General features: G+C 43.1%; 1 protein-coding gene across 1 annotated transcript in view; it reads left to right on the top strand.

Moving 5' to 3' along the window:
• Nucleotides 1-9,042, top strand: part of LOC311112517 (catenin alpha-2-like) — a gene marked incomplete at its 5' end in the record, with an annotated part of 49,251 nt that extends 40,209 nt beyond the window's left edge. The window contains 2 exons of the mRNA XM_084155649.1: nucleotides 4,575-4,709; nucleotides 8,142-9,042. Coding sequence (XP_084011775.1) covers nucleotides 4,575-4,709; nucleotides 8,142-8,429 — 423 coding nt within the window. The 3' untranslated portion in view covers nucleotides 8,430-9,042. The remainder of the gene's footprint in view (nucleotides 1-4,574; nucleotides 4,710-8,141) is intronic.
• Between the last annotated feature and the right edge of the window lie 17,375 nt (nucleotides 9,043-26,417).

The raw sequence follows: 26,417 nt of genomic DNA on the forward strand, positions 1-26,417 counted from the left end.
CGAGCGAGTAAGAGGGAGGGAGAGAATGAAGCTGCCTGCTTTCCTTGGCGGCCTTGGCAAGGTAATGGTCCGTACTGTTTATTTACATCAGGAGGGAATCTGCTGAGGAGATGGCCTATTAGTCAGGGAACCATATCGTCATCTGCCTGCCTGAACCAGGCTGGCCAGGAGCAGGGAGAGACTAGTGGGTTTCTGGTGTGATGGAGAAAGGGGGTTGTGTGTGTGTGTGTGTGTTTTTCTAAGTGTTTGTATACGGTGTGTGTGTGTGTGTGTTTGGTTTGTGTGTGTGTGTTGGGTGGAATTAGTGGTAATGCTAGCCAGGAGTGGCGGTGGGTGCAGTAATCATGTCCTAGGAGCTGCTTCCACTGGCTGCCTCACTGGCTGCAATATCAGCATGCAACACTGCATGAACACAGCTTTAAGGGGGCATTAGTGCGTGTGTTTGATGATCCATTGTGTTTGTTGAAGCTGACCCGCCTGAGATCATTAAAGTAACTGTCCAATGAAAATCTAATTTTTAAAAGCTCATTCTGTTTGATCATACCCAAATAATGTTGTTGACTCATCCTACTTGTAGTTGTGGCCAAAGCATATTAGAGAACAAAAAAAGAACAAAAAAAACACAGTAAAACCAAACTTGGATAATGGCGTCAACCTCTTTGGCCGAGACAGGCCTTTGTGTAATTGGTCCAGCAGCTTTTTCCAAATTCTCTGGTGGGTTGCCATGGCCGTGTCAGAAACCCCACCCGTACAACATACTTAAACTGCATACTATGTACTCATCGTCGCATACTATTTAGCAGTATGCCACGGCCGCAACGCAGTAGCAGGTATGCAGGGGGGGTTTTCTAAATTCAACAGACATGTATCACGTTAACCAGTCTGATAATAGCTCATTTCCAATTTAATTAATTTCTCTATACTCAGATTGGTTATAGGCATACTATCACATTCAACCTATACCGTACCCCAAATAGACCATCTATCCAATTCAAAAAGGACTGAAGACATAAACAGATAATTTGGTTCCATTTTACCATATTTATTAGTAAAACCAAAGTCTTGAAACATATATAAATTAAATCAAAAAGGCTATTGCACAGAAACGTGGACAGTCGGGTGCATCGCAAATTCAGAACCCGCTGGACAATAAATGAAAGCACTGATCATTGGGAACGAGATCAGAATGACTGCTAAGGCTTGATTCATAAATTAAATAATTAAATAGGTAGCCTAGCCTACAAAACTAAAACAATCCGTTCAACTCAAAAGGCCTGATTAACATGACATCAATAACGCAGCCACATCCTGAGTCCCCAGTGCCGACACATTCAGAAATCAAAAGATGGTTTAGTATTTAGTTTAAAAGCTCAGATGAAGGCCAAGAGAACAAGAAACCCTATTCAATGAGAACTAATTTTTCAAAGATATAGCCTATGCAATACTTGTGATCATTCTAAGGAGAACAAAAACTAATCAAATTCTACTAGATGAAAAGCCGAAATGAGTATAACATCCTGGCATTTAAACCATACTCGATTTTCGAAAATTCACATACTATAAAACATTATATTTTCGCATACTGAGAATGTGTCATGCGCGATTATGTTATTTTGTGTTATTGGTTCATTTCGGTAGCACAGACCCCATATCTGATTATCAGCTGTTGTCAAAGCCGAAATGAGGCATCGAGGCATTTAAAGTATACTAGATATTTTTAAATGTCACATACTGTAAAACTGTATTTTATTCACATTCAAATGGCCTACTATTTAGGATGCATGTATGGGTATTTGGACACAGCCACAGACTCAGGAATGCACAGCACACTCACTGGTGTCACCAAAAGGGACAAACCCTATGCAACAACTAAAGTATCTCGCCAGTCACTTCTATTTCAAATTGTGGTTTGTAGTTTCAAGTTTTATTAGTCGTATATATAGGATACACATGGTATACACTGTCCAACGAAATGCTTACTTACTTACAGTGCATTCGAAAAGTATTACAAATAAACAACTTAAATATCACATTAACATAAGTATTCAGACCCTTTACTCAGTACTTTGTTGAAGTACCTTTGGCAGCGATTACAGCCTCGAGTCTTCTTGGGTATGATGCTACAAGCTTGGCACACCTGTATTTGGGAAGTTACTCCCATTCTTCTCTGCAGATCCTCTCAAGCTCTGTCAGGTTGGATGGGGAGCGTCGCTGCACAGCTATTTTCAAGACTCTCCAGAGATGTTCGATCGGGTTCAAGTCCGGGTTCTGGCTGGGCCACTCAAGGACATTCAGAGACTTGTCCCGAAGCCACTCCTGCGTTGTCTTGGCTGTGTGCTTAGGGTCGTTGTCCTGTTGGAAGGTGAACCTTCGCTCCAGTCTGAGGTCCTGAGCGCTCTGGATCAGGTTTTCATCAAGGATCTCTCTGTACTTTGCTCCATTCATCTTTCCCTCAATCCTGACTAGTCTCCCAGTCCCTGCCGCTGAAAAACATCCCCACAGCATGATGCTGCCACCACCATGCTTCACCATAGGGATGGTGCCACGTTTCATCCAGATGTGACGCTTGGCATTCAGGCCAAAGAGTTCAATCTTGGTTTGATCAGACCAAATAATCTTTTTTCTCATGGTCTGAGAGTCTTTAGGTGCCTTTTGGCAAACTCCAAGCGGGCTGTCACGTGCCTTTTACTGAGGAGTGGCTTCCGTCTGGCCACTCTACCATAAATGCCTGATTGCTGGAGTGCTGCAGAGATGTTTGTCCTTCTGGAAGGTTTTCCCATCTCCAAAAAGGAACTCTGGAGCTCTGTTAGAGTGACCATCGGGTTCTTGGTCACCTCCCTGACCAAGGCCCTTCTCCCACGATTGCTCATTTTGGAAGGGCGGCCAGCTCTAGGAAGAGTCTTGGTGGTTCCAAACTTCTTCCATTTAAGAATGATGGAGGCCACTCTCTCGGAGCTCTACGGACAATTACTTCGAACTCATGGCTTGGTTTTTGCTCTGACATGCACTGTCAACTGTGGGACCTTATATAGACAGGTGTGTGCCTTTCCAAATCATGTCCAATCAATTGAATTTACCACAGGTGGACTCCAATAAAGTTGTAGAAACATCTCAAGGATGATCAATGGAAACAGGATGCACCTGAGCTCAATTTCGAGTCTCATAGCAAAGGGTCTGAATACTTATGTAAATAAGGTATTTCATATATTATTATTTTTTTATGATCATGCTGTTTAATCAGCTTTTTGATATGCCACACCTGTCAGGTGGATGGATTATCTAGGCAAAGGAGAAATGCTCACTAACAGGTTTTGAGAGAAATAAGGTTTTTGTGCGGATAGAACATTTCTGGGATCTTTTATTTCAGCTCATGAAACATGGGATCAACACTTTTCATGTTGCGTTTATATTATTGTTCAGTGTATAATGTAAACAAAATGTGTATCTTTCCCTACATAGTGCACCACTATTAACCAGAGCCCTATAGGCCCTGGTTAAAAGTAGTTCACTATGCAGGGAATATGGTGTCGTTTGGGACGCAAACAAAGCATTTATTTTATGTGCAAACAGTATGACTGTGCGTTTGTTAGCTGTCTGTGACCATTAGTGCGGCACCATGAGAACTTAGATTAAATCCCACCAATCTGCCTCACACCCTTACTTTCTTACTCAGTGTGGGCGAACAAGCACACTAAAGCACAATTAAACTGGCAAAAAAACAAGTGTGGAAAGGGAACACATTGGAACAATCTAAGCACCGGATTCGCCACTTGAGGGGTATAGGTAGAGATGGGTCGTGTTCATGACGAAAATGGAACAAAACAGGGAGGGACTACTGAATTAACATGGTCCCTTAGCTAGCTCTTGTGGCCCCTTAACTTAGCTCCCAATGTATTCTAGCCCCCCTAAAGACAAGGAAGTGAGCCCTGTGTGAATTTCTCCCTTCCCTTCGACTCTATACGAGCTGCCTGAATGTTCTAGTTAGGACCATTTAGTATTAATGGTTGGGTAAAAGGTGCCTGTACAAAACGGTGCCCGGGAGCATTTTAAAAGCAAAGTAGCGAACGCACTGTTCTTTTTTTACCCACCAGGAAACTTGTGGGCCGTAGCAATTGTCGCTGCATGACGTCCAGAATATATTACGGCTACTTTGTGGGACTGAAAAGCCTTTGTTCCGCTCTCTCTCTGTGGCTGTGCCTCAAATGACACCCTATTCCCAAATGGCCCCGTCAGGCTCTGGTGTAAAGAAGTGCACTATATAGTGAATAGAGTGCCATTAGGGATGTAGCTCCTTCTCTCCGGTGGTCTTTTTAACTCAGTATATACTACAGGTAGACTCATGTGGCTTCTCATAATAGAGGGACGGAAAAGGACTTGCTAATTGACCAATCGGACCATGCTATTTCATATGATTGGTCGTTTTTCTCCTGTAGGAATGAATACAGTGGAGAAATGACATTTCATTAGTAAAACAATTTTTATTAACTAATTCTGACGTACAAAACAAGACTATTTCTTAACCCTGCTTTTTAACAAATGTAATCATCATGTTTCTGCGTGTGTGCATGTCTCAGTGCCCTGACTCGGCCTGCAAGCAGGACCTGCTGGCCTACCTGCAGAGAATCGCCCTGTACTGCCATCAGCTCAACATCTGTAGCAAGGTCAAGGCCGAGGTCCAGAACCTGGGAGGAGAGCTCATCGTCTCTGGGGTAAGTCTCACCACACAACACCCTCACATGGTACAGTCAAGGCTCTGGGTCCCTGTCAATAGTTATATTCAGGTGCATAAAGCACTGGTGAGCAGCAATTTTCTGTGTGTGGGCCTCATTCCTTTCTCTCAATAGTTACAAGGGACCTTCCCTAGGCTTCCTCCCTCCTTGTTTCTTACAATTCCACTCAAAGAGCATTGGAGGAGGAGTTCTGAGGGAGAGCCTTGGATCCTCTCCTCCAATGCGCTTTGAGAGGAATTGAGAAAACAACGAAGGAGGAAGCAAGGATTTGAAAGCTAGTAACGTTTTCAAACCCTCTGCTGCTGTCTCCCTCCCTTTGCTGAGACTAATGCCATGTTCAAAACAACTGGGAACTCGGAAATCTCCGACTTCCAACTTCAGTGCGTTCAAGACAACTGGGATTTCTGAAGAAAATTAGATCCGACTGGGAAAAATATTTTTTGAATGGTCATCCATCTCGGAATTCCAAGTCGGAAACTCTGGCATCTTTCTAGAGCTCCGACTTTCCAACCTGAAGATCACTGACGTCATGATTTGTTTTGGTTCCCAGTTGTCTTGAAAGCACCATGACCATCAGATGCAGGTACCATCAGTCCAGTAAAATAAAAAAGCAAATGATTAGAAAATTATTTCAATTTGTGCTCAGCTGTGCCTCGCAAGTGCTACACCAACTGATCTATGTTGTAATCAAAGCTCAAGTTTTGAAATATAATATGGTCTGAGAACAACAATATTGGCAGACCAGGCATTTAGCCAATATGCTGTGATAATGTATTCGGCCTACTGCACAAACCTCATTCCTATAAAACAGTTTTTATTTACATGTTTAAAAAAAAATCTGAGGGGTAGGTAGATCTCGGCTTGCTTTTTTGACTGCGAAAGTGATCTTGGCTCAGAAAAGGTTGGTGACCACTGTCTTATAGAATATTAGCTCAAAAGTATTATGGATCTCCTGCACCTAAAAATATACAGTACCGGCACCTATTTTAGTCCAAGTCAAGCACTGTATCTATGACAATAGTGGACCTGCACAAAGATGGTATACCTACATATACACTATATAAAAAATTGAGCACACAGCCATGCAATCTCCATAGACAACCATTGGCAGTAGAATGAAGAGCCCAGTGACTTTCAATGTGGCACCGTCATAGGATGCCACCTTTCCAACAAGTCAGCCCCGGTCAACTGTAAGTGCTGTTATTGTGAAGTGGAAACTTCTAGGAGCAAGAATGGCTCAGCCGCGAAGTGGTAGGCCACACAAGCTCAAAGAACAGGACTCCCGAGTGCTGAAACACGTAGTGCGTAAAAATTGTCTGTCCTCGATTTCAACACTCACTACCGAGTTCCAAACTGCCTCTGGAAGCGATGCCAGCATAAGCCTAAGATCTCCATGCGCAATGTGTCGGCTGGAGTGGTGTAAAGCCGCCATTGGACTCTGGAGCAGTGGAAACGCATTCTCTGGAGTGATGAATCACGCTTCACCATCTTGCAGTCCGACGGATAAATCTGGGTTTGGCGGATGCCAGGAAAACGCTACCTGCCCGAATGCATAGTGCCAACTGTTTGGTGGAGGAAGAATAATGGTCTGGGGCTGTTTTTCATGGTTTGGGCTAGGTCCCTTAGTTCCAGTGAAGGGAAATCTTAACGCTAGAGCATACAATGACATTCTAGACGATTCTGTGCTTCCAACTTTGTGCTTCCCTTTCGTGTTTCAGCATGACAATGCCCCTGTGCACAAAGCGAGGTCCATACATAAATGACTTGTCGAGATTGATGTGGAAGAACTTGACTGGCCTGCACAGAGCCATGACCCCAACCCCATCGAACACCTTTGGGATGAATTGGAACGCCAACTGCGGGCCTAATCGCCCAACATCAGTGCCCAACCTCACTAATGCTCTTGTGGCTGAATGGAAGTCCCTGCAGCAATGTTCCAACATCTAGTGGAAAGACTTCCTAGAAAAGTGGAGACTGTTATAACAGCAAAGGGGGGACCAACTACATATTAATGCCCATGATTCGACGAGTAGGTGTGCAATTCATGAATTGTAAAATGTCCGCTATTATCTGTTAAAATAGACCTCCTATTCTAATTGGCTTATTATGGCTAGAAACACACAAGTCCTCGAGTAACTCCTCTCGATTATTGTCTGGCAAAACTCTCGCTCTCTCTTCACCTTCGCAGTGCCAGCCCCAACCCAGGGAGTCCTCAACACAACTGACAATTAAGCGTTGAAAAATATCGCCCTCGCGACACGACACCCACTTTTTTTTAGACACAGGTCAGGTGTACCTCTCTTCTCTCCCTGCGTCTGTTTTGTTTGGCTGACATTTAGAGGCTGCGGCCAGCCCCCCTACCCCCTTGCCCCCCACCCCGAGAAGGGAGTCAACCGCTAGATTTAATTGGCTCCGAACTCCAGCTGGTCACTATAAAAAGGTTAGCAGCACGGTGGGTGCCCCCGATACCCCAAATTATGCTTATAATACCCAGTAATAAGCAGTAATTTAGTCCCGACAGGATGAGCTGAAACTCTATGGGCACTGTGTCTGAAATGGCACCCTATTTTGACCAACGCACAACAGGCTCTGGTCGAAAGTAGTGCGCTATATAGGAAATAGGGTGCCATTTGGGATGCAACCATGTTCTTTTGGACACAACTTTCTCTTAATGAGGCTGGCATATCAGAGATGTGTTGGAGGTAGAGTTGTCACTCTGACCCTGTCTAGCTACTCAGGGCTCTGATAAGACGAGTGAGGGACCTGCTATTACCCTGCGGGGGAGACCAGAGACAGAGAGCTCAACTGTACTGTAAGAACCGTTGGCTTGATAAAGCCTTCTTCAGTGAGAGCTCTTTGCCGCAGGCAGTTCTTGTTATCTTGCAGTGTGACATGGGATGTCTAAAAGACTGTCTAAGAAAGGGGTGCATCTCAATACTCTTAATTAGGGTTGCATCTCAATACTCTTTCTTTGAAGAAATAACAGATCTCCAATTGGTTGAATAGTATTAATGCTTACACCTGTCCAATATATCTGCTTCATTGATGTCCTAAAAGATATCCAATTGGTTGGATTATTGCTTACACCGATCCAATCACTTAGATCTTCCTTCTCCCCTCTCCTTCTTCTCACCTCTCCCCCTCCTCTCATCCCCTCCTCCCCTCATGGGGTCTGCAGAATGTTTTATGTGCAGTTGATGATGCAGGTTTGCAGTTGACCTAACCATACGTGATGGTTTTTAAAATGTCCATTTAATGTTTAATGCTGAACTAGTAAAAGCAGTTGCTATGTAACTACAATGTTATTACTACAGTTAATACTATGTAGTGAAATAGGTATAAGGGCAACATAAGATATAGCGTTGGTATATGGATTTTAACATCTAAGTTGTCCTCTGTCTCTCTCCGTAGCTGGACAGCGCCACCTCCCTGATCCAGGCGGCCAAGAACTTGATGAACGCTGTGGTGCTCACAGTCAAGGCTAGCTATGTGGCGTCCACCAAGTACGCCAAGGTGTACGGCGCCGCTGCCGTCAACTCGCCTGTGGTCAGCTGGCGCATGAAGGCGCCCGAGAAGAAGCCCTTGGTGAAGCGGGAGAAGCCTGAGGAGTGCCAGACGCGTGTTCGACGGGGCTCACAGAAGAAGCACATCTCGCCCGTCCAGGCCCTCAGCGAGTTCAAGGCCATGGACTCCTTCTAAAGATGTCTGCCACCACGACGTATGTCACTGAAACCAAGAAAAACAACACCGACAACGAGAAGTTTAAGAAAACTCCCTTCTTTCTTTGTGTTAATTTGTTTATTTCGGTGAGACGAGTTATACTGATAATAACAACGCCTCCTTTCTCCCTTTTGAGCGAAGGGTCGATGAAAAAACCTACCTGGAGGACTTTGCTAACCCGCCACCTGTACTGAACTACAGCTCCCATGAACACTTTGGGCTTCTTGGCCAATGGGGAGCCAGCGTGCTCCCACCCCTATTTATTACTATTATTACTACTGTAGCTTAACCGTGTGACACTAAAAACGTACTTAAAAAAGGGAGATAAAAAGTTCAAAAACAAAACATATCAGAAGAGCGGCCCCTCAATGACTAAATGTGGCCGTCAATATTATAGCTATATCATTACTATCGTGGTACTGACTGGCTGCTCATACACACATTAACTGTCTGAATGGAAATTATGAATGGCGCAGTAGTGAAATCACTGTAACAAGAGGATTCATCTATCGAGGTTGATCAACTTTGGGCGACATTTTCGAGGTGCAAAAGAGCACAGGTTTGTGCAAATATTACTGTAATCCTCAATATAATCAAGCAGGGAGATTTAATTTGAAACTTTTCTTCAATAATGTGCATTATAAGGAGGCGCTTGAACTAGAGTTTAGTTTACTGAGTAATGCATGAACAGTCACCTCTTCATAACACATTGAAGAAAAGTTTCAACTTAAATCACGCTGCCTGATTATGAAGAGGTTTACAGTATTTATCCCACAGATCTGCGCTTTTTTTTGTACAATGAAAATGTCAATATTCCCCTCCTAACTTAATATCTTATTTTTTTCCCCCAGTTTGAATGTTACCTTACCTGTAGAGCTAGGAATAACTTATGTTTAAGATAACTGAAAGAGTTTTCTTTGTTCCTTCCCGACCCATAACGGTGTTCCTGAACGATGCACACACTTTATGGTCCTATGGTATTGCCTTTTTAAAAATCAATTTCTCATGTTGATATCACTAACTATATCGCAGCCTGATTGGATTGTTGTTTAGAGTGTAATAGTAGACATGGAGAGGTGTGATTAGTTGTGGTTTGCTCAGAGAATATTAGGCTGCGTTAAGACAGGCAGCCCAATTCTGATATTTTTTTGACTATTTTGTCTTTTAATCAATCAGTTCTAAAAAAGATCTGATGTGAAAAGATCTGATGTGATTGGTCAAAAGTTAAATTAGTGGAAAAAATATCTGAATTGGGGTACCTGTCTAAACGAAGCCCTAGAGTCCTACATACAGTCATACAGGTAACTGCCAAAATAATGGAAACACTTGAGTCAATGAGGGATACAAAGTATATTAAAAGCAGGTACTTCCACACAGGTGTGGTTCCTGAGTTAATTAAGTAATTAACAACTCAGCATGCTTAGGGTCATGTATAAAACATGCTGGGCAGGCCATTATTTGTGCTACCATGGCCCCCATAGGATGACAATGCCATCCACACTGCATGAGTGGCCATGGAATGGTTTGATGAGCATGAAAACGATGTAAACCATATGCCATGGCCGTCTGTCACCAGATCTCAACCCAATTGAACACTTAAAGGAGATTCTGGAGCAGCGCCTGAGACAGCGTTTTCCACCACCATCAACAAAACACCAAATTATGGAATTGGGTTGCATCCCTCCAATAGAGTTTCAGACACAGAATCTATGCTAAGGCGCATTAAAACTGTTCTGGCTCGTGGTGGCCCAACACCCTATTAAGACACTTTATGTTGGTGTTTCCATTATATTGGAATTTACCTGTACATACATACAAGTACCTTTATATTCACTGTTCTCTAATAAACCCCTCAACTTGACTGACCTCCCTTTACGCCTGTTTCTTTACCACTCACAAGCGGCTATATTTGTATATAGTATAACAGATATTAGAATTGTAAGGTGGGTATTCAATTCAATTTCAGATTGTGGCTTTCCAGAAAGGGTTGCATGAATTTGCATGAATTGCATGAATACCAGCCTAATTCTACACTATTTTTACCCACCATTTGACCTATACACGTTAGAATGTTACACATTTCACATTTCTATTAGGGGCTAATACACATTTATCCACATGTACTGTATCTATGCCAGACAGTAAACGATTTAACTTTGTAAGAGTTCAGGTATTTGTGCCTATTCAACTTTGTACTTGAAACTGGAAGAGGTACCAGAAAGCACAAATACCAACACTCACTGTATCATTTCCAAGGATGGCCATGTCGCAATTCTGCGTCCTTTTCCCAAAGTGTGCACATCATGGATTTAACATGACAGGAAGTGTGCAAGTGCGCACTTTGGGAGAAGGGTGGAAAATTGGGACGTAGCCTAAAGAACAAATAAACAGGCTGTGTTCCGATCCTCTACCTTTCATCCCGAAGTGTGCTCTCGTTCATCACAGACCTGAAAGGAACAGATTGGTGTAAAGAATATGGTGGAATACTCCCTGTATGATAACATGGGAGAATTTCAATTGCATTTCCTTGATTCCACACGTCCTCTCTCCTCACCTGGTTATGAAAACCCATTGGATGAGAAGTTCAGAGGGGCGGGACTTCTGACCACATCTAATGGGTTTAAGAAGGAGGCGAGAGGACGCGAGAAATTAAGAAAATGCAATTGAGATTCTTCCCAATATTCACAATGTATAAGCCCTGTGTAAGAAACAGACAGACAGTGTACTGCAGACCGACATGGATTTGAAAGGAATGGAGTGGTGGAAGGAATATAGTGGAATACTCACTGTATCATACCAATACTACACTTAAGCCTCATGTAGCTTAATGAGCAAACAAACAGTGTAGTGCAGAAGAAAGTTCTGTCCACTCCTCCGCCTTCCCTCTCAAGGTCACTGCTGACCCTGAGCTCTGCTGTGTGAAGGCATCTGAGTCGATATCGAACAGATGAGCTCTCGTCAATCTCCATTAGAGACGGAGAGAGCGAGAGGGAGAGGGGGAGGGACAGGAGGAGAGGGAGGGAGAGAGGGAAGGAGAGAGAGAGAGGGAGAGGGGGAGGGACAGGAGGAGAGGGAGGGAGAGAGGGAAGGAGAGAGAGTGACTGTTCTGCAGTGAACAATCCCTCACCACTCAGCAGCTCAACAATCAGAAGGGGAAGACACCCCTGGAAACCACCACAAGGTTTGGATACAAGAGCTGAGCATGCTAAAGCATGGTCCAATATAATGCTGCAACATATGCCACCAGACTTGGGTTTCAAATACTTGAAAAATCATTTGAAATACTTTCTCTAAGCCTGTTTGAGCTTTTCCGTCTTAATAAACCAATGTAAAAGTCCCAAAACTGCAAATCCCGCCCAAGCAGACTCTAGCAAAAGCTCAAAGTATTTCAAAGATTTTTCAAGTAGTATTTAAAAAAAATAGTATTAGTAAGCTAAGTCTGATAGATACAGTTCATACTCGCTTCACACTACTGAGCCGAGCTGTACTGCGCCGGCCTGGTTACACACTGTGGTGTAGCGCAGTTTTAAAGCGAATTTCCTGTAATTCTATTTTTATGACGTGTTCATATGCTCTCTGGGAGCCTGCGGGGGCTTCGGGGGTTTTCGCTTCGCCAGTGGTTACGCAGCCATCCACCATAGTTGCTGGAACCGTGCTAGAACGAATGTGAAAATAAAAGATCAGAGCCAACACAGTACAGTTCGTTCCGGTCTGCACGACAGTCAACTTATTGTAACAGAGAACCTTGATAGTTCTATAGAGATCATAACAGTTATATCTGCAATGTACTTATGGCTTGAACATGGCTCAGGGCCATACCAATGGAAATCATGGCCTTAAAGGCAATAAAGCGAAATGTTCTGAACATAACAGAGAGCCTGCTTTCCAAATGGCCCCCTATTCCCTATAAAGTGTGCTACTTTTGACCAGAGTCCTATGGAACCCATTTGGAACGCAGACAGATTAATGCCCTGAATTACATACTGTATACATAAGATAGAAGGTTATAGCTTTTCTATTCAGCATTGATATCCATTGTTCGTCATATTCAGAACGATCCTTTAAATATGCATTATGTTCTTGATGTTGTATTTGCTTTACACGCACGAACGCGCACACACACACCTTATTCGTTTGGGAAAGTGCATTTTCTCTCTGGTCAAGAAGGATTCGATAACGACCCTCCATCCTTTCATCCCTGCTCAGAATACCTCTCTTCCTCTCCTCCGCTCTCATGCCCTGTAGGATAAAAAACATAGGTTAAACAATGATCAATGGCGTGATCTTGAACCTAGCGCCTCCAATCATAACACATTGACAGGCTTAATCGCCCCACATTAGAAACGGGGTTAAAAATGATATTTTTATCCAATAAAGCCCACGGCAGAGAAATAGACCATTACTTTACATTAAATTGACACAGCCATGTATCATTACTTTACATTAGATGGGCATAGCCATGTATGGTGTCGGTAATGGATGAACAGAACATGCATGCTGTTACCAAATAATAGGCTCACTATGAAGCTGCATGGCACAATAGCTATTATCAATGAATCATAGATGTCAATTTCAGGTCAATGGCAGCTGCTATCAATAAATCAACCAGTCTCCCATCCTGCATTTAAAGCAAGGCCAGTGTGAGGTTTTGTACAGTACAGTGCGGACCGTTTTCTAAGTCATTCCTTTAAAGGGGCAATCCGAGATTCAAAAAGAAAGAAAAAGTGGTCACCACTCTAAAATTGATAGAAGGCGCTATAGATGCAAGGACTGACCATACATGAGATGAATGACAGTTTTAACCATGTTTTGAAGCTACAGTATACAATGTGTCACACGGTTCATTATACAATGTCTACATCATTCATTTAAAAGTGCAGCAATGGATGTACCAATCGCAGATTGTCCCTTAAAGATAATAAAGTCTAATATAAGAGGATTGAGTCCCTTGAAAACAAAGCTCTCAACGGACGTCTCCAGCAGTTTTAAAGTAGTATTAAAAAGCCTGCAGTGTTGCTCGGATCTAATTAAACAAATCTGGCCTCCCATGCTTCCAACACATAAGGAGGAAGAGAAGGAGACTTCAAATGAATTATTGTCCCCAGTGGCCATGGCTATACTGCTAACAGACACTATAATATGAGACTTCAATATGGTTTGTGGCCACAAGTCCCTTTGGTGAGACCGAGGGGGTTTCCTAGCCCGAACTTGCATTAGTAGCCCTCTACCTCAATAGTGTAAAGTGGAGCCAAAGAGAGGAAACCACTTGAGACTATTGAGATGCCCTTTATCCAGGTCAGTTGGCTCTAACCATACCTGGGTTCAAGTAGTATTAGTTTATGAATTGCATAGTCCCAGAAGAGCAAACTCCACCCAACTGGCACTCCGGGCAGGCTAAATCAAACATTTAAAAGTATTTGAAAGAAAACAGATACTCTTCGAACCGAGGTCTGACTCCAGAAATGCCACACTGCCTTACCCCATCCATTATCCGGAAGATGGCGGTAAACAAACAGATTTTTATGTTACATTACACCAGATGGCAACTTAATGAGACAAAGCTGTCACCGTTTAAATGACTCAGAGCAAGAGAAAGAGAGGGAGGAGAGGAAGGAGGGACAGAGGGATTGGAAGGGGAGGATCATAAATGCCATTGCAAATTTGAACAAGGTCATAATAAAGTTGTAGACAGTCGCCAAAAAGACTGGACTGAAGAGAAATAGATAGAGAGAGAGAGCGGGAGAGAAAGACCTCTGATAAGTCAGAACCTGAGCCAATGGGGAGCGTGCCTATCACACACCCGGGAAATGGAGGACTCTGCCTGAACAAGCCCTTAACTTAACACTATTAAGTGAACACAATTCAGTTTTCAGGGAGAGTGAACAATGTGCTGGGTCTCAGCCGACACAGTCCATAACTTTGTTTCAAATGGCACCCTATACACTACCTTTGAATAGAGCCCATAAGGCTTTGGTCAAAAGTAGTGCATAATAACAGCAGACTATTCCCTGTCAGACCATGCATGGGGGATGGTTTCATTGAGGTTAAAATGTGGTTGAGCATTGCTGGGTCCGACTTCTTGCTGCTTTTTATGAAGTCTCCTCATGTACTCACTCACAGTGTATCGTACTGCACAATAAGCCCCTAGCAGAAATTAACCAGAAAGGCTACTGTACATCAAGCATAAATTACAAATATTTTTGGGGTGAAACATAATGACTATTGTGCACACACACTTAAACACACAAAATATCAGTTTGTCCATCCTGGAGCCGTCCTCTTCGATTTTCTTGGTGGGGTTGATGACATCAAAGGAGTTCTTCAGGGGTTCTTTCTCTCTGGCGAGGAACACAGGGAAACAGGACGTAAGTATTAAAAGTCTTGCAAAAACTGGAAAAAGATAGTAACCCCCAAAAAACTCCCAAAACATGGGCCGCCGCAACTACGCTTGAATTGAATGAGAGTAATTTTCAAAACAACCCATTTCTTTCACATCGAACATAATGAGCATGATATTGATTAAACGATTGTAGGCAATAACTACCTGCTCTCTGGCATCTATCCAACCACAAAACTATTAGTGTGCGATGATTGCTACAGGGATCACATACAGTTGAAGTCGGAAGTTTACATACACCTAAACCAAATACATTTAAACTCAGTTTTCCACAATTCCTGACATTTAATCCTAGTAAAAATTACCTGTTTTAGGTCAGTTAGGATCACCACTTTGTTTTAAGAATGTGAAATGTCAGAATAATAGTAGAGAGAATGATTTATTTCAGCTTTTATTTCTTTCATCACATTCCCAGTGGGTCAGAAGTTTACATACACTCAATTAGTATTTGGTAGCATTGCCTTTAAATTGTTTAACTTGGGTCAAACGTTTCGGGTAGTCTTTTACAAGCTTCCCAGAATAAGTTGGGTGAATTTTGGCCCATTCCTCCTGACAGAGCTGGTCTAACTGAGTCTGGTTTGTAGGCCTTCTTGCTCGCACATGCTTTTTCAGTTCTGCCCACAAATTTTCTATAGGATTGAGGTCAGGGCTTTGTGATGGCCACTCCAATACCTGGACTTTGTTGTCCTTAAGCCATTTTGCCACAACTTTGGAAGTATGCTTGGGGTCATTGTCCATTTTTCTGCTTTGCTGCAGGAGGGACTGGTGCATACAGTGAATTATAAGTGAAATAATCTGTCTGTAAACAATTGTTGGAACAATTAATTATGTCATGCACAAAGTAGATGTCTTACCGACTTGCCAAAACTATAGTTTCTTAACAAGAAATTTGTGGAGTGGTTGAAAAACGAGTTTTAATGACTCCAACCTAAGTGTATGTAAACTTCCGACTTCAACTGTATCATTTTCCAAAAACACCCAAAACATGGGCTGCAACTACATATGTTATCCTCAATTCATCATACAATTTATAAAAATGAAATTATATAAAAAATTGCTATTCTTTTTTGTTATCGAATGTTCTATCTCAATCTGTCACGACTTCCGCCGAGGCTGCCCCCCCTCCTGGTTCAGGCAGGCTTCGGAGTTCGTCGTCACCGGAGTACTAGCTACTGCCGATCCCATTCTCATCACTCCACTTGTCATGTCTTGTCAATCACACATACCTGGTGCTCATTCCCCTAATTAGTATGTGTATAAGTGTTCCCTCTGTTCCCCTTGTCTTTGTGAGTGATTGTTTGTTGTGAGAGCGTGTAGCTCGGTTGAGCTACTATTCACTGTGTTTATGCCAAGGTGGATGTTTTCCCTTGTAATAGTTTCGTTTGACGCTTTGGGCGTTTGATTTATGTAAACGGAATAAACTCTGGACTTCGGTATTTTACCTCCTGCGCCTGACTCCTTCATTCACACCTCGTCACAGAATCACTCACCTGATCTGATATGGAGTCAGCAGGAGAAGACCGCATGCCTGGAGTTGTGGCAAGGGTCCAGGAGCATTCCTCGATGTTGGCCAGCTTGGGGGAAGCGATGGATCAGGTTCTTCAGGTGGTACAACGCCTGGAGAGGAGAGGATCCGATTTATCGGATGACCAGCTGGTCAACCGGATCCAGCCACCTACACCCCAGCCCCTGGAGGGATCCAGATATCCCGGCCACCGGCGTTTGATGGGACAGCAGCACGGTGTAAGGGATTCCTACTCCAACTGGAGTTGTATTTCTCCAGCATCAGGCCCGCGCCCCGGGAGCGGGAGATGGTATCCGTCCTCATTTCTTGCCTTTGTGGGAGAGCCCTGGAGTGGGCCAACGCGGTGTGGAACGAGGGAGGTACCGCGTTGGAGGACTACGGGGAGTTTGCTCGCCTCTTTCGGGCCGTTTTGGATCACCCGCCTGAGGGTCGAGAGGCGGGCGAACGACTGGTTAATCTGAGGCAGGGGACGAGGACCGCTCAGGACTACGCGCTGGAGTTCCGGACGCTGGCAGCGGGGTCCGGGTGGAACGAGCGGGCCCTGATCGACCAAACGGAATAACTCTGGACTTCGGTATTTTACCTCCTGCGCCTGACTCCTTCATTCACACCTCATCACAGAATCATTATGGTGGTTTTTATGGTCAAGATGTCAAGAAATGCTACAACTGCATCAAAACCTCAGGCGCTAGGGTATTCATGCCTTTCTTTCCAACTATTGGAATCTATTAAAATCCTTGACGCGCACAGCCTTTCCTGACTCCAGTCACTGTTAAAACCAGGTGAATGGTTGGGCAAAATGTTGATTTCTGCCTAAATAGACATACCCAAACGTAAATATTTTTCAGGAGATGGCCATAAACAATAACTGAGGTGCCCCTCAACACGGGGGCCCCTCAGGGGTGCATGCTTAGTCCCCTCCTGTTCTCCCTGTTCACCCACGACCGCGTGGCCAAGCACGACTCCAACACCATCAAGTTTGCTGACGACACAACGGTGGTAGGCCTGATCCCCGACAACAATTAGACAGCCTATAGGGAGGAGGTCAGAGACCTGGCAGTGTAGTGCCAGGACAACAACCTCTCCCTCAATTTGAGCAAGACAAAAGAGATGATCGTGGACTACAGGAAAATCGACGGGGCTGTAGTGGAGCGGGTTGAGAGTTTCAATTCCTTGATGTCCACATCACCAACAGACTATCATGGTCCAAACACACCACGAAATGACTTTCCCCCTCAGGAGACTGAAAATATTTGGCATGGGTCCCCAGATCCTCAAAAAGTTACACAGCTGCACCATCGAGAGCATCCTGACCGGTTGCATAACCGCCTGGTATGGCAACTGCTCGGCATCCGACCGTAAGGCGCTACAGAGGGTAGGGCGTAGGAGCGCCAAGTCTAGGTCCAAAAGGCTCCTTAAACAGCTTCTACCCCCAAGCCATAAGACTGCTGAACAATTAATCAAATGGCCACCTGGACTATTTGCATTGACACCCACCCCCCCTTTGTTTTTACACTGCTGCTACTCACTGTTTATTATCTATGCATAGTCACTTTACCCCTACATTGACTCGGTACCGGTACCCGCTTTATATAGCCTCATTATTGTTATTTTATTGTGTTACTTTTTTTCCCCTTTTTAAAAAAAAAAAAGGTAAAACATTTTTGGTTCCAGGTAAAACCCTTTTTGGTTCCAGGTAGAACCATTTTGGGTTCCATGTAGAACCCTCTGTGGAAAGGGTTCTACATGGAACCGAAAACAGTTCTACTTGGAACCAAAAGGGTTCTACCTGGAACCAATAAGGGTTATTCAAAGGGTTCTCTTATTGGGACAGCCGAATAACCCTTTTAGGTTCTTGATAGCACCTTTTTTTCTAAGAGTGTACCCCGTTCAAAGGCACTCTTTGTCCTACCCAGTCACCCTCTGAATGGCACACATACACAATGTCTACACTGATTGATGTGGATTTAATAAGTGACTTCAATAAGGGATCATAGGTTTGACCTGGATTTACCTGTTCAGTCTATGTCGTGGAAAGAGCAGTGGTCCGTAATGTTTTGAATACATATTAATATTATTATGTGTGTGTGTGTGTGTGTTTGCTGCGCATTGGAAGAATTGTAAATCCACTGTAAAAGGCTATGGAGTTTGCATTGCAAATTATTACTATTATATTACATCGGTCAATGGCTGAGCTGAGTTGAGCAGTGTGCTATTTTGTCGGATGATATGAAAAATGCTGCCATCAGAGGCTATCGCTTGTGTATCTTGGCTACATTGGTATTTACATTTGGTGATTTTTTTTGTCCATTTCGGTTAATAGCCTATGTCACTCTGGTTGTTGAAGCTATCTGTTGTACGGTGAACTTAGGCTTCATCAAGGTTTATTTGTGAGAAAATGTGGCTTTGATAATAGCCAGTGCTTACCCAGCCACCGACCTCACTGCACAACACTGCACAATACAGACACACACACACACACACACACACACACACACACACACACACACACACACACACACACACACACACACACACACACACACACACACACACACACACACAGTGCAATACAGTACAGCCACCAACACATATGTAACTTACTCTATCCTGGCCCAACAACGGTGCCTGCCAGGCCAAGCAGCTAATGCCCAGTGACTCGTCACAGCAGGCTACTGTCACATTACCCTGGGCCTTATTCTGTCTAATTGATAAATGACTGTACGCAGAGCCACCTCAGCTATACAAGGTCAGCCCAGAGCCCTGCCAGGCTCCCACAGAGCAGCACAGTCACACACACACAAGCGTCACGTACGCACACACACACTCTCTGACGAGCACACATACACACAAATTAAAGTGCTTTGAACGCACACACACAAACACACAGGCACGCACAAACACAGACAGACACACAGACACACACACACAGTCGAGCCCTGCCTTAGGACCACAGTGCTCTCAGGGGGAAGCCCCCAAATCCAATCAATCTATCTACCTGGCTGGAAGAACAACAACACAGCCCCACTCACTTGACAGAGTCTGTATTCTCACTCTGGCACCAGATCGAGTCAATAACCACACATTCTATTTTCATCACTAGGCATCCAACACACATGGATGGAGAGTCAAACTATTCTAAGATGGTGATAGAATTAGGGCCACAAAATTCCAGAACCTCTCAAGCAGTATTAAATAAAAAGATAACTTTGGGAAAGTCACAGTACTGAGTGTACTGAACATTATGAACACCTGCTCTTTCCATGACATAGACTGACCAGGTGAATCCAGGTGAAAGCTATGATAATTTTTTGATGTCACTTGTTAAATCCACTTTAATCAGTGTAGATGAAGGGGAAGAGACAGGAAAAAATAAGGATTTTTAAGCCTTGAGACAATTGAGACATGGATTGTGTATGTGTGCCATTCTCAGATGGTGAATGGGAAAGACAAAATATTTAAGTGCCTTTGAACGGGGTATGGTAGTAGGTGCCAGGCGCACAACTGCAATGCTGCTGGATTTTTCATGCTCAACTGTGTATCAAGAATGGTTCAACACCCAAAGGACATCCAGCCAACTTGACACAACTATGGGAAGCATTGGAGTCAAGATGGACCAGCATCCCTGTGGAATACTTTAGACACCTTGTAGAGTCCATGCCCCGACGAATTGAGGCAGAATAATTCAGTGAGGCTGTTCTGAGAGCAACTCAATATTAGGAAGGTGTTCTTAATATTTTGTACACTCAGTGTATATGTTCCATTTATTTCACTAAATTCAAGAAAAGCAGGTATCATTGGGCTGAAGCCAAAGTAAATGATCGGGGAAATAAGTCAGATCTCAAATCCATCAGATACACTTGAACTGAATGAGAGACATTTTATAAACAACACAATTTGTGTCAAAAGATAAAGTGTTTTTACTTCTTTCACATTGAAAATAATAAGCCTGATATTAAGTGAATAATTGTTGGCAAAAACAAAAACAACCTTCTCTTTGGTGTGTCCACAAAACTATTAGTGAGCGATGATTGCTACAGAGAGCACATACTATTACTGTCACAACAATGGAGGGAGAAAAGCACACAGCCTAGCATGGTCCCAGATCTGTTCGTACTGTTTTGACAACTCCTTAGCAAGACATCACAAACAGATATGGGACCAGGCTACACACAGCCTGTGTAAAACAACCCACCACACAGTCAGTCTAGCCTGGTCCCCAAACTGTTTGTGCTGTCTCACCAACTCAACTGTCTTGCAAAACAACACAAACAGATCTGGGACCAGGCCACACACATTCCTCCTTAAACAACCCTCCACACATATCATTTAAAGTAGTCCGTTACTATGCACATACAATTATGACTCCACCCTTCCTCTACCCAACAACGTTAGCCCCTGTACTGTTTGTCCATTGGGCGATTACCATAGCTCGAAGAAACCCATTCACATGCTCCCCCCTAACCCATAGATGCTGTTATAATTCCATTCCAATGGCCCTCAAAACAGCTAAAAAGGTGTTGCGGCGAGCAGCGAGGAATCTACCAAGGTGCGGCCATAACCATTAAAATGTTCGACTCGCCATTAACGTGTCTGTACCCGGCGGTAAGTAGCACAATCCATCACCGTTATGACTGAAATATTCTTAATACGCGGCACCCCTGGAATCCCTATATAGCGCTCTTCGGGTTGAATACAGAAATATGGTCTAATTAATGTCATGTCTTAGATGGTCTTACATGGAACAAAGCAAAGTAAAAGGAATATAGAACTATCGTGGCTCGTCTTTGTCAAGCATTATATAATTAACTTTTAAGCTCAGACTTCACATAATGTAACTGCTGAAACATTCAATACAGCTACTGGGGTGGTATCATGTCTCCTTCTTTAAAACCTGACAGTAATCAGTTGATGGGGCAACTTACTCAAATACCATACTCAGTACAGTGGATTGCAGGCAGACCATATTGTAGTTGGCTGAGCAGGAAGGAGGCCTCTGGGAAATGTAGTGGAAGTTGTGGAAATAAGACACACAGTTCATTACACTTCATGTTTGTCAAATGTAAAGGCAAGGACATCTTTAAAGGGGCAATCTGGGAATTAAACCACCAAAAAGTGATCACCCCACAGCTTTTTTGGTAAACAGCTGAGGGAACGAGCTGGAGCTGTGGATGCAAGGACTGACCATCCATGAGATCAAAATGACAGTTTTAACCTTTTGAAGCTAGTGTTTGTTTACAATGATAAATATTATATTTTGGGCCGTGATGGTAAAACAGTACAATTAAGCTCATAAGGCACCAGTCTTGCATGTACAGCATGACCCTCATATGAATAACAACCACTCAAACACCACTACTCGAAAACACCAATACTTCTCCTGAGCACACACCCCTAAAAATGACGTGTGCCTCGCAAGACATGTCCTCTCACATAGACATAAGCACAGTCTTGTGAGGTTAGGTGGTGTCTTTACTCACACACTGAGCAAATGATCCTGGTTAAAATACTCTATCCCACTGAGTGGGTATCTGTGGCTCTTCTCAGAGCATGTTACAATAAGGCTGCTCTTGGCAACACACGTCAAAACTGTTCCAGTGAAACAAAGGGGAGGGGGGAAGAAAAATAAAGAAGCCTTGACTTCTAAGAAGAGAAGCTCAGTAGGAGCTGTAAAGGAGCAATAACACGCCTGAGGGGGTGAACCTAGTACTGTAACCCAGTGAAGTGATGTCTTGTCTGGGCTGTCACGTGGCCCCGACCCCCCTCTTCCATGTTATGGAGCTCACAGCTAACGCTAGCTACAGACAATGAAGGAGTTCCACTCTAGTGAAGCTACAGTCAATCAGTAGCAGGGACATCACACGCAAGACATTGTTTATTTTAGACATAATTCATTGAAAAATATTGAATTTAGCAGCACCCCTCAAACAAGTTAGATGCATGATGTCTGAGCTGTTGTGCTGTTGTGCTGTGCTCAAAGTGAAGAAAAATACACTGACGTGCATGCTAAAGATTCAAGAACAACACATTGGGCCGGTTTCCCGGACAAGTCTTGGACTAAAAAGCATGCTCAATGGAGAATGAAATAACATTTTAGTCTAGGAGTAGGCTTAATCTGTGTCCGGGAAACCAGCACCTAATGTATTGTAGCGAATGGCGGGGCAAGGAAGTCGCTGGCGTGAAAGGCACACACCCTACACATTGCGCCAATAGGGTTAACCCACCTGATGGGAAATGTATTGTGGCTCATAAAAAAGCGAGAATTGCTACACTGCCCCCTCCGAACAGGAAGGCACATCCCATACTTCGTCCTACCGCAGCCCCCTCACATCTCTGGCCGTTCATTCCGATGGCCTCACGGCCGCAATCCCACTTCTGACACCAACATAGTGAATGAAGGGTAGCAAAACTGGACCCTACGCATTGCGGCAATAGGGTTAACCCATATGTAACGTGGCTCATTTAGCCAGGATCGGTAGAGTATAATCACCTACAGTGCCTACAGAAAGCATTCACACCACTTGACTTTTTCCACATTTTGTTGTTACATCCTGAATTTAAAATGAATTCAATTGAGACTTGTTGTTCACTGGCCTACACACAATAACCCATAAATTTTTTTTGTTTTTTTTTTGTTTTGAGTCAGTAAGTATTCAATCCCTTTGTTATGGCAAGCCTAAATACGTTTAGGAGTAACAATTTGGTTAACAAGTCACATAATAAGTTGCATGGACTCACACTGTGTGCAATAATAGCGTTTAACATGATTTTTGAATGACTACCTCATCTCTGTACCTCACACATACAATTATCTGTAAGATCCCTCAGTCAAGCAGTGAAATTCAAACACAAATTGAACCACAAAGACCAGGGAGGTTTTCCAATGCCTCGCAAAGAAGGGCACCAATTGGTAGATGTTTTTTTTTTTAAAAAGCAGACACTGAAAATCCCTTTTAGCATGGTGAAGTTATTCATTATACTTTGGATGGTGTATCAATACACCCAGCCACTACAAAGATACAGGTGTCCTTCCTAACTCAGTTGCCGGAGAGGAAGTAAACCACTCAGGGATTTCACCATGAAGCTAATGGTGACTTTAAAACAGTTACAGAGTTTAATGGCTGTGATAGGAGAAAACTAAGGATGGATCAACAACTTTGTAGTTACTCTACAATACTAACCTAATTGACAGAGTGAAAAGAAGGAAGCCTGTACAGAATACAAATATTCTAAAACATGCATCCTGTTTGCAATAAGGCACTAAAGTAATACTGTAAAAAATTTGACAAAGCAATTAACTTATTGCCCTGAATACAAAGTATTATGTTTGGGGCAAATCCAATACAACACATTACTGAGTACCCCTCTCTATATTTTCAAGCATAGTGGTGGCTGCATCATGTTATGGGTATGCTTGTAATCGTTCAAGATAAAACAAATAATGGAATGGAGCTACTGTTAAGTACAGGCAAAATCCTGAAGGAAACCTGGTTCAGTCTGCTTTCCACCAGACACTGGGAGATTAATTCATCTTTCAGCAGGACAATAACCTAAAACACAAGGCCAAATAAACACTGGAGTTGCTTACCAAGAGTGGCCGAGTTACAGTTTTGACTTAAATCTACTTGAAAATCTATGGCAAGACTTGAAAATGATTGTCTAGCAATGATCAACAACCAATTTGACAGAGCTTGAAGAATTCTGAAAAGAAAAATTGTAAAACATTGTACAATCCAAGAGACTTACCCAGAAAGACCCACAGCTGTAATATCTGCCAAAGGTGAGTCTAACATCTATTGACTCAGGGGTGTGTAAAATAATGTGTAAAATAATATGCAAAATAATGTGTAAAATACATCAATCTGCATGCATGGTCTACATAATAGGTTAGGTAGGTTATGACGTTAGGGTGATAAAATGCCTAATTGACCATCCATAGTGTTTGTACAGTATTTAAAAATCTAGGTCTGCAATTGCGAACAATACAGTATGAAAATAATTTCATCGGAAAAGAAAAACAACAAAGTTCCCCCACTGATTCGGTGCTCCAGTTTCCAAGTCCCACTTATGTAATGGATTAAAAAAAATCAAAAATGAAGTTGACATGTTGAGTGAGTAAGTTTGTCAACACTTAAGTGTCAACATTTTGAGTTTGCATCAAAACACTGCAATCACCAGGTTTTCAAAACCATTTCACATGTCCATGTTTGTATCCACACACAGCTGCAACTACAGTACCAATCAAAAGTTTGGACTCACCTACACATTCAAGGATTTTTCTTTATTTTTACTATTTTTTACATTGTAGAATAATAGTGAAGACATCAAAACTATGAAATAATGCATATGGAATCATGTAGTAACCAGAAAAGTGTTAAACAAATCAAAATATATTTTATATTTGAATAGCCACCCTTTGCCTTGATGACAGCCTTGCACACTCTTGGCATTCTCTCAACCAGCTTCATGAGGTAGTCACCTGGAATGCATTTCAATTAACAGGTGTGCCTTCGTAAAAGTTAATGCGTTTGAGCCAATCAGTTGTGTTGTGTTGCGACAAGGAGGGGGGTCTTTTATTTGGTAAAAGACCAAATCCATATTATGGCAAGAACAGCTCAAATAAGCAAAGAGAAACCACAGTCCATCATTACTTTAAGACATGAAGGTCAGTCAATACGGAACATTTCAAGAACTTTGAAAGTTTCTTCAAGTGCAGTCGCAAAAACCATCAAGCGCTATGATGAAACTGGCTCTCATGAGGACCGCCACAGGAATGGAAGACCCAGAGTTACCTCTGCTGCAGAGGATAAGTTCATTAGAGTTACCAGCCTCAGACATTTCAGCCCAAATAAATGCTTCACAGAGTTTAAGTCACAGACACATCACAACATCAACTGTTCAGTGGGGACTGTGTGAATCAGGCCTTCATGGTTGAATTGCTGCAAAGAATCCACTACTAAAGGACACCAATAATAAGAAGAGACCTGCTTGGGCCAAGAAACACGAGCAATGGACATTAGACAGGTGGAAATGTGTCCTTTGGTCTGGAGTCCAAATTGGAGATTTTTGGTTCCAACCGCCGTGTCTTTGTGAGACGCGGTGTGGGTGAACGGATGATCTCTGCATGTGTAGTTCCCACCGTAAAGCATGGAGGAGGAGGTGTTATGGTGTTGGGGTGCTTTGCTGGTGACACTGTCTGTGATTTAGAATTTAAGGCACACTTAACCTGCATGGCTACCACAGCATTCTGCAGCTATACGCCATCCCATCTGGTTTGGGCTTAGTTCCACTATCATTTGTTTTTCAACAGGACAATGACCCAACACACCTCCAGGCTGTGTAAGGGCTATTTGACCAAGAAGGAGCGTGATGGAGTGCTGCATCAGATGACCTGGCCTCGAAGATTCCCCGACCTCAACCCAATTGAGATGGTTTGGGATGTGTCGGACAGCAGAGTGAAGGAAAAGCAGCCAACAAGTGCTCAGTATATGTGGGAACTCCTTCAAGACTGTTGGAAAAGCATTCCAGGTGAAGCTGGTTGAGTGAATGCCAAGAGTGTGCAAAGCTGTCATCAAGGCAAAGGGTGGCTATTTGAAGAATCTAAAATCTAAAATATAGTTTGATTTCTTTAACACGTTTTTGTTTATTACATGATTCCATATGTGTTATTTCATAGTTTTGATGTCTTCACTATTATTCTACAATGTAGAGAATAGTAAAAATAAAGAAAAACCTTTGAATGAGTTGGTGTGTCCAAACTTTTGACTGGTACTGTACGTATTCACTCTGCTAGACCAGACACTGACGATACGCCACATCACTTGAGAAGAGGATTTCTCTTCCCTTTCTTTAAAAGTCTTCAATGCATTTGCGCCCATGTCACCAGCTTCCGCAGATTCCCTCTGCTTCAAAGTTGAACATATAGAGGCGGCGAACAATGACAGGTCTCTGATGTCTTATATGGGGCGATGCCGGAACGTTACCTAAATGTAACAGAATATTCCTTCTCACTTTCCCTGTGCTGTGAAAACGCTTGGCGTATCGG

This window comes from Coregonus lavaretus (genome assembly GCF_964263955.1).
Source record: "Coregonus lavaretus genome assembly, chromosome: 38".
Taxonomy (NCBI): Eukaryota; Metazoa; Chordata; class Actinopteri; order Salmoniformes; family Salmonidae; genus Coregonus; species Coregonus lavaretus.